The sequence below is a fragment of the Bombus vancouverensis genome, chromosome 11, assembly GCF_051014615.1.
Source record: "Bombus vancouverensis nearcticus chromosome 11, iyBomVanc1_principal, whole genome shotgun sequence".
NCBI classification, from domain to species: Eukaryota; Metazoa; Arthropoda; class Insecta; order Hymenoptera; family Apidae; genus Bombus; species Bombus vancouverensis.
The window spans coordinates 10,564,853-10,574,534 of NC_134921.1; the positions used below are offsets into that span (position 1 = coordinate 10,564,853).

At 43.7% G+C, this 9,682-nt stretch overlaps 2 protein-coding genes across 3 annotated transcripts in view; both read left to right on the forward strand.

Moving 5' to 3' along the window:
- br (broad-complex core protein) overlaps positions 1 to 8,267 on the forward strand; it is a 48,116-nt gene extending 39,849 nt beyond the window's left edge. For both annotated transcript variants that reach the window (XM_076622713.1, XM_076622714.1), the window contains exons 6-7: positions 4,695 to 4,970; positions 8,130 to 8,267. In XM_076622713.1, the coding sequence (XP_076478828.1) occupies positions 4,695 to 4,957 (263 nt within the window). In that variant the 3' untranslated portion in view covers positions 4,958 to 4,970; positions 8,130 to 8,267. The remainder of the gene's footprint in view (positions 1 to 4,694; positions 4,971 to 8,129) is intronic.
- Positions 8,072 to 8,485, forward strand: LOC143303395 (uncharacterized). Its single transcript, XM_076622898.1, has one exon. It carries the CDS (start codon positions 8,072 to 8,074, stop codon positions 8,483 to 8,485), a length of 414 nt encoding a protein of 137 aa, XP_076479013.1.
- Positions 8,486 to 9,682: the final 1,197 nt, after the last annotated feature.

A 9,682-nucleotide genomic window follows, 5' to 3' on the forward strand; every position in this document is an offset into this window, starting at 1 on the left:
AATTTTAACGATTGGCCAGTGCAAAATGAATCGTTCGAAGCCGATTTCGAACCTCGAAAGACTGAATTGTTGAATTGAACGTGTCGCGCTTGGCAACGTCTGCTGTTTCAGCCCCTTCTTTCATCGAAGGGGCGTAGACGAGGGATGGAGTTTCACGAAAACGTAGTAGAAGAGACGAAAAATGTTCGACGATGAATTCGAAAAGCTGAGACACCGGGGACAAACTCGTGACGCGTACCTGATTGCTATCATCGTAGTTAGCCATCCGAACGCCATCCGCGACACGCTTTAGTCTCAGACTGAATTGGACTGATTTATCTTTTTTCTTTTTTCCTTTTTTCTTTTTTTTTTTCTTTTTTTTTCTTCTATTTTTTTATCGTTCTAATTAGTCGACTCTACATTGGACTGATCTTAAACGTTTCTTGACTGATGTTACCAAACAAATGTTAATTAAAAGTATCTAATTTCTAAGTTATAACACGGTTAGAGGGAAAGCATGAACGCGATCAGATTGGCAGGGCACCGCAGCAGTTCGAATCAACTGAGAAATGAATGAGTGAATGGGAAAAGCGGTACATATGTAACAGAATCGGCGCAACGCGTATTTTAATATTCATTCGTTGGCAGGACACACACAGTTCCATCTTTTTTTTTTAATTTTTATTATCGCTTCTGTATCTGACATATCCACGTTTCCTTCGTTCGCTTCTCGTTTTTTGTTCTTTTTTTTTTACACGTTAGGCTTTTAGCGCACAGACACTACTACTGTTTAATTATGGTCATGGGTAAGAGGCACATTTATATACATAGTTACACACACGTCTAGGTTCTGTATCTCTTTTTTTATTTCTTGTAATTATTATCCCGTAGACTTATGCAATAGCGACCGTAGGATCTTACAATGTTCTTTTTTTTTCTCTGAGTTTTTTGTACTGTTTTTAACGCAAGCAGCTATTATACAATACAGACATGAGAGCAAGCAGCAGTTTCGTACAACCAGCTTTCTTAAATAATAACGTAAGCCGTAATTTCGTTCAATTACCCTACGATAGAATTAAATTAGCGATCACCCACGGATACTGAGCAGACATATACCATCGACGATATCATTACCTGTGCGAGAACGATACACATCGCGATACCGTTGAATAGAATTATTTTGTAATTCCGAGTTATAGAGAGTATTCCGAGTATGAGAGGAAGAATGGGGAGAGGGAGAGAGAGAGAGAGAGATAGAGATAGAGAGATAGAGAGAGAGAGAGAGAGAGAGAACGAGGAATAGAGCGAAGAAAGAAGCAGCAAAGCACTGAGAAAAAACGAGCTTATTCGAAATTCGTCAGATATGTAAAATTGTATTGAGAAATAAAACACAACCGGTGCCATAGGCTCGAAACATCATGAAAAACATCCGGGGAACATGGAATAAAAAAAAAAAGGCTGAATTCTTTCCGGTAACGACTCCGTTTCGGGTACAAATCGTTTCTTCTTAAGCGAAATAATGTCGAGCGTTACCGTGCTTGCTTATTATTTGTTATCTGCCAAGGTGTTCTGGTTATAATATATATTTATTGATGACTATTATTAATATTATTATATTATTATAATTATAGTTATTATTATTATTTTTATTTTTAAGCAATGTCAAATGCATCTTAATATATTTTCACCACATTTTTTTTATATAATATGAAATGTACTATTTGGTTTAATAATTCGCTTGTATTCTCTTTTTTCTTTTTCTTCGTTTTTAGTCACCTATCACATCCTCGAAAAGTGACAAAACCGATAACAACGGTCTCATGCCTCCAGGCAGGTACATTCACTCCTTTAACCCCGTTCGTGTTCCGCACCTGAACCTGTTAAACGATACGCATTGTGTCACGCCTCTTTCTTTCAGCTGGAAGGTAAGTTACGACATTTGAACGTTCGAGCCTGTATCAATGGGAAAACCGACACGAACCGGAATTCTACCGATCGTTTGGCAACGATCGTTCGATAAATCGCGGGTCCGATTCCGTTCACGCATTTTCGTCGATCCTCTTTTCACGTGGCACGTGAACGTAGGAACGTAATCGTACGTGAACGCCCGTCTCGCTTCGGAAATATCGCAGACGGCGCATGGTCGTGTGTGGAGATCGAAGTAAGAACGATTCTTCAGCAGCGGGAAGGGTCGAAAAGGGTTTCTCGAACGAGGAAAACCACGCGTGCCTTTGTTCTCCTGCGAAACGTTGATTTCCTCGGAAGTCAGAATACAAAACTTTTCGCATTTTTCCATCGTGGCAAAAGAGAACACGACAGCACCAAAGTATAGATGTTGGAGCCAAAAGGCAATCTAAGAGGCGACGCGCATTCTCGATCCATTTGAACAAGATCGAGACCGTGAGAGAAACGAGGGCCATTCACAGTATGCAAAAAAAAAAAAAAAAAAGGAAAGAGAACGATTAAGCCGCCACGCCGCTCGCCAGGCTCACGCATTTATTACGTTTACTTCGAATTGCATGCTTTAAGTGTCACCCAGAATGCTCAGTGTTTCCTTCTCGTCGTCTCCTATTATTTCTCTTCTCGTTTTTTTTTTACATTTTTTTTAATTTTATTTAATTCCTCACGTCCGTCAAGTTTCACGCAGAAGGCGTGACCCTTAACGAAGCATACGTTATACGTACGTACATATCTGTCTAGAATGATTGGAGAGTGTTTATATATATATATATATTCTTATATATACTTTAGATCGGACAAAAAGGACTGCCTACGCAACTTTTGTACAACCCGTTCTCTGTTTATCTACGTCACACACAACCTTCTCCCGTATTATTCCCTTCCTTTCTATCGCTCTGTACGAGCGCCTTTTGTGCGTATGCGTACGTGTGAATATGTGTGCACGATTGCGTGCGCGTGTACGTGTGTACGAATACGTTTCACGATCTCTCTTCCATCGAAATCCTCCGACCGACCTCATCAGTGAGGCTGTTCACAATTTCTTTTGCTTGAAGTTTAACGAGACGTAGCTCGAGAAATTGGATAAAAAGCTTTTTCCAGCCAAAGGCATTGAACGAAGGGGTTGGCCTCGCCTCCATTCGCGTTCGATGGCTAAAGGGCGAAGGAAGAAAAAAAAAGGCAGATACGGTATTTGTATTATATAGCCATACGCGCATAGGTTGCATCGCGCACAACGCTACACCAGTGACTCCGTCTGACCGGATCTCTTTTAATTAACGAGCACGCGGCCATTACAAATGAACCGCGCGCCTTCTTATATTAACGCTTAATTCGTTTCCGTGTCTGTGCTTCGTTTCGTTCTTCAAACCGTATAGTATAGTATAGTATAGTATACTATAGTACAGTACAGTACAGTATATACATTTTCTTTCTCCGTCCCTATTTTTTTCTTTTTCTCTTTCTAAATCTACCCCTCACTGGCTCGCCCGCTTGCTCGTTCGTTCGTTCGTTCGTTCGTTCGTTCGTTCGTCCACCAATCCGTTCGTTCGTTGCATCTCTATCTTCTTATCTGAATTGCATACGTCGTAAATGCATAAAGTCGCAAAGGAGACGGCCGGAATGCCAACAGGGCTGAAGAGACACGGAGTCATTCTACTTGTTTCTCTGTGTGCGCGCGTGTACGTCTTAACCCTCGTTGAAGGCTTTAGTTTCGCGGTGGGTTCGTCAGCGGTTCGAAGAAAAAACTGCCATTGAAAGTTCTTACTTCGCTCCCCCGAAAGGCGACCAGCCATTTTGAAACGTCGTCGGAAGAGTTTCCACACCCCCAGAGCCTCCCCCCTTTCTTTCGCTATATCGAATGTGCACTCTGGGTTCGTTTCACTTCGTTTTCCTTTTCGCCTTGTTTTTCCTTTTCGAATCTTGGTCCCGTTTAATCCCGCGACGTTTAAAATGAACGGCATCGCGCGCACGATAGGGTGGGTCGAGGCCGGGACTTCCATAGAATGCCAACGAGGGTCACGAGGTACGCGGAAATACGAAGGATCGTGAAGGTGATCGCATCGCAGAGACGTTGATGCGATTGTTGAAAAGTTGCGCGAATCATGTAAGGAGGCACGTTCTAAAAAGCCTAAAGGAAACGTTGAATTCTGACAGTTTTTGCCGTACAATGCGACAGCTAGAACTGATCCGTGAATAATTTGTAAAAACGTGACAATAACGTGTAGAAAGAGAGAATGAGTGAGTGAGAGAGAGAGAGAGAGAGAAAAGACGAGCGAGAAAGCAAGCGAGCGAGAGAGAGAGAAAGAGACGGGGCCGAGATTTGAAAAGACATCATCGAAGAAAGGACTTTTCCGACATTTATCTTTCGGTATAACGATCGGATTCGTTTTTACATGTTTTTTACATTTTCCATCCTCGTGAAAGAAACGAACCCACCTAATACGCGCAATATCCATTTCCATCTGACAACGTTCCACGTTTTACTTACCCGTTATTGAACTTACCGCGTCGTTTAGGAAAATACGAGCACGGGCGAACAGAGAACGAGCGAGGGAGAAAGAGAGATTGAAAATAACAAGGGACGAATTTTAGAAAGAAAGAAAGAGGAAAATGTTAGAGAGCAGGAAGAAAAAATGGGAAGAAAGAGGACGGTGATGAACAGAGAGAAAGAGTTTATCGCTTGCGTCATCCTTTGATACGAGATAGGGTTTAAGTGTGGGGGTTGCAGCTGCATGAGGTGCATTGTTGTGTTTCAGTGCTCACCTCTATGACGGGGCTGACCTTGAACTCTCTGAACACCCAGTCAGCGAAGAAGCTGTTCACCTGCCAGCTGTGCGGCAAGGTGCTATGCAGCAAAGCATCCCTGAAACGCCACGTTGCCGACAAGCACGCCGAGCGACAGGAGGAGTACAGATGCGTCATCTGCGAGCGGGTATACTGCTCGCGTAACTCCCTGATGACCCACATATATACCTATCATAAGAGCAGACCCGGCGACATTGACATTAAGTTCTTTTGAAGGTTTAGATAAGGTAGGGACACGTACCTCTCTCATACATCACATAGATCTCTCGCGGAAGTTTTCTCGCGTTTCTTACCAACCGATAACCTTTCCTATTTCTCCTATCTCTCTTATCACTTCCACAGAGTCTATCAACCAGCCTTTGGATTCGACGGCGGTTCAACCTTACCACGTCGCCGTTGGAACGATCGCGCAGGTCACAATCGCGTAATCATCGGTTCGCTATACGACCTCGGCTCCGCGTACAACAGTTCCGTTCCTTCTTCATCTCGCAGAAAATGCATGCCAGAGAAACCGGTCTCAACTCCCACGTGGACCGACCCTTCTTCTTCTTCTTCTTCTTCTTCTTCATCTTCTTCTTCTGCTGCTACTACTACTACTACTACCACCACCACCACCACCACCACAACCACTACCGCTACTACTACTACTACTACTACTACTATTACTACTACTACTACTACTACTACTACTACTACTACTACTACTACTACCACTACTACTACTACTATTACTACTACTATTACTACTACTACTACTACTACTACTACTACTACTACTTCCCTACCTCCTCTTCTTGCATTTCGAAGCTTTCGTCCCAGCGTCGTTCGTTCCCTCCGTCCTGTTTATCCTGCAGAACTGCTTTTCTTTCTTCTCCTCCCGTCGTCCTTCATTCTCTTCGGTACCGTACGGTCGCCGATCGAATTCTTCCGGTATTCGCAGTTCCGTTATACCCCCTGTGTCGGTGACTCGGGATCGATGCGTCGAGTACTCGTCCTTCATTCGTAACGACGCTGGAGACACAAGAACCATGCCGATCGTCGGATCGAACAGTCAGAGACGATCGCTGAATTGGCCGATCGTACGTTTAATGGGGTTACACTTCAATTACGAGTAGTAGGTCGAGTTTTTTAGTCTCACTGACCAAACGACCGATCAGCAGGATGTAATTACGCTTCAGGTTATTCCCACTAACACCACCCACACCATACTCCTCCCGTTTCACTTCTCTCTCTTTTTTTTTTTTTTTTTATACGTTTTGTGGAAGTCAATTTGTTTATCTGTACGTGGTCGTTCCCGCTTGCTTTTACATCTATATTCTCCTTTTTTGGGTTTACAAAGTTTTTTTCTTTTTTTCATGTACCCTATTTATTTTCGTCGTGGCTCCTCGATGTTTGATGTTGTATATGCATGCTAATTCGTACCGTCGTTTAATGCTCGTTTTGCAGCTTCGATGCCTAACACGGAATGCCAGCTTTCAGTGCGGTGGATCGATCGTCGATGAATCGTCGAAAATTGAACTCTTTTTTTTTTCCTCCAGAAGTCAAACGTTTCACGAAATCGTCCTTTCGTTCGTTTGCATCGCTGCATGACGATAGTTCACACTCGCGTCCATAGCTTCGTTAATCCCGACTAATCTCTTTTTCTTCTTTTTTTTTTCTTTTTCTAACAAAATTAATTTCATTCGCCAGCCCGCGAGGAATTAGCGCGTATTGATTTTTTCATCATTAACCAACGGGCGTACGAGCATGACTGCGCAGCCCTTTGCACGCACAAACATTTTCATTAGAGAGGAAACGCGTGCGTTATCGCGGGAAGGTAATTCGTAGCTTGTTTCACGCAGTTTTATTGCACGACTACCAGCACTTCTGAAGCGTCGGATTAATTATCGTCTTTTTATCTTTTATTTCTCTTGCGATCTAACTTCATTGGCGGGAAACTAACGGAAAATGGAATTGAAACTAACCTGAATGGTAGATTCCGTAAACACAACGCGTCTGGCATGGTGGTTTTGGTCCTCTTCGTCTCAAATTCACTCGACTAATTGCAACACGGTGAATTAACGATGGTTTCAATCGCATGGATCGCTTACAGTTCCATCCGATATACTCCGGTATACTCCGACATATCGATCGGCGAAGCACCAAATTGCCTCGAGAGGGAGAAAGAAAGAGTTAACCTGTGCTAATCCTTAATTGATCCCGAGACAGCTGCTAGGGTTGAATTAAAACCGAGCCGAGGTCGTCTCGAGAATGAAAGGAAACAACTTTAATTGAGAATTGCATCGAACGTTCGAGGTTCCAGCTAATTACGAATACACCGTCGTAGACGGTCGTCCTAACGTCGAAATTCCTGGCTGATTTAACGTACGATCCTCTCCGACTCGCGAGAACCTTCTCTCCTCTTGATTTCCCTTGGACGTTCGACGAAGATTAAATCCTAAGTGACTGAGTTGTAATTCGTATCATCGTGAGAGGACAGTGTCGTGATTTGCGTATCCGCAACTTTCTTTACTCGGATTGTTAAGTTATACCAATGATAAAACTGTTTTCGCACGATGATAAGGATTACGAATACATCGTTACAGACGGCAATTTTATCGTCGAAATCCCTGGCTAATTTAATGTACGATCTTTCTCGATTCGTGAGAACCTTCTCCTCTTGCTTTCCCTCGGACGTTCGAGGAAGACTAAATCCTAAGGGATCAACTTGTATTTTGCACCGTCGTACGAGAACAGCATCGGGCTTCGAGTATGTTTAGAAACTCGAGAATTAGAGAGACTGTTACAGTAAGAGGGCAGCTCCACTTTCCAGTAATTTAAAGAAACCAACGAGAATCAAGTGAAAATCAATAAAAATCTATCCACATTTTTGGAACATTTTAGAACTATAAATTTACAGTCAACTAATATTCGTAGTAAAATAAACTTTCGCACTTTCGAATGTTAATTAATTTATTAATCTGCCTGGTGATAAACCCTCTGGGTACAATACGAACAAGGTTAGTATCGCGTGCTATAAATTCATAGTCAATTAATATTCCTAGCAATAAACTTTTGCTCTTTTCAATATAAAGCTTTCGAACACTCGTTTATCTATTAACCTGACGACAGAAAAATCCTTTGGGTATCGTACGAACAAGATTAAAAGCACAATTTACTGAAACATCGAATATTTTTTCCCTCGGTATATAATTTTCAAATAAATAAAGTTTTCAAATAAATTCAATTTATATATTGGAGCTGTCTCTTCACTGTTTCGCAATCTTTTCAATTACGATAATTCAGATTTTCAAACCTACCTACGTTGGTTTGATTCCGTTCTCGCACGATGGTGAAGAACGACCATCAAATAAAAATATTTCTGACGAGCGATGGACGATTTTCAGGTACGGGCAACGGGATGCATCCAGCACCGTCGACGCCTCCCTCTGCCATGTACCGGATGCCACCGCCAACGGCGGGTGGCATAAACGAGCCTCAGGAATGCCCGTACTGCCGTCGCAACTTCTCATGCTACTACTCCCTGAAGCGTCATTTCCAGGATAAGCACGAGCAATCGGACACCCTCTACGTTTGCGAGTTCTGCAACCGTAGGTATCGCACGAAGAACTCACTCACGACGCACAAGAGCCTGCAGCATCGTGGTTCCAGCGGTATGCTCAAGAGGCTGCTGAGGAACACGACGATTAAGAACGTTATAGGCAGCATGCAACAGGCTCAGATGCAGCAGCAGCCGCAATGAAAATGTCGGAACCGTCTTACAGTCTCCCCGTCCCGGACTCTCTGCATCGTCATACTCATCATTATCGTCAAGGTTCTCGTCTTCATGCGATTTTTCGTCGCTCATCGTCACCCATGCGCGATCGGTCATCGATCTTCGCGGACCAAGACACGCTGCGACGCATCTGGATGCATCAGGGAGCAACGAAACGCGCGTTTCCTGCTTACCGAGCTGATACACGTTCGAAAACAGAGGTCGAGTAAATCGAAGAACGAGTTCGAAGGTACGAAGCGCGTGGATCGTGGACGAAAGAAAAGGCTCACCTCGAATACCACTAATTGGACGATCGTCGAAAGGATCGGCTTCTCTTTGCCGGTTTCCCCCCATGCTCTTCCATCGGGGAGTTGCGCGATCGGCGCCCTCCTCCACGTTCCGTATTTCGTCGTTTTGTAGTTCTCCTCGAGTCAAGACTGCGATTAATCCAAAGAAGAAAGAAGAGAATCGACTGAGACGTAGTTTTGAGAAAATTTTCGGCTGATTGAAGGTTGTCGTTGCGCGCGGGCTGAGAATACATTCCATTGCGTCGGATTCCAGCCACGCCGAGGCTTGGACCGATTTTAAAGAGATCTCGAATGCGACTAACGCTTTGAAACGTTCTATCAAGGGACTGGTCGTCAAGGGTCATGACACCGGACAACGTTCCCACAGGCAAATATCAATTCTGGAAAAAACGAAAACGTAGAAGTCGGTTCGGCGACGTGCAAGTAGAACAGACCGGAATAGTCAGACGTATAGTGGAATGGTAGATATCTGTTTTTGAAGCGCGGTATTGCCTGTTCGGTGCGTTTGTTCGGTCGAGTCCCTAACAGTCCCACGAATCATGTCAATTTTCAAATATCAGCTTGTCAGCGGTTACCCTGCTAGACAAGATCTGTTCGGTCGTTTTGAAGGTGGGAGGGTTTTGAAACGGCGATCTCGAATCGCGCGGCAGGAAAGCACGGAGAATGCAAGAGCAGCGAAGAACGGAGATGGTGATTGAGCGAAGAATATGGTGAAGAAATTGCGTGAATAGAGAGTGCGTGGATTATGCTTGTACGTCTCTGTCGCTAGTTTAGGCGCGCGCATATAGACGAGCAAGAGTTTCGTTGTTGGCGTGAAGGTTTACGAGTGTTTGGGAATCGTAGATCGAGGATCTTAGGCCTAAGTGAAAATCAATTA

Coding starts and splice junctions, on each gene's coding strand:
- LOC143303395 (XM_076622898.1), top strand. CDS start 8,072: ATGGTGAAGAACGACCATCAAATAAAAATATTTCTGACGAGCGATGGA.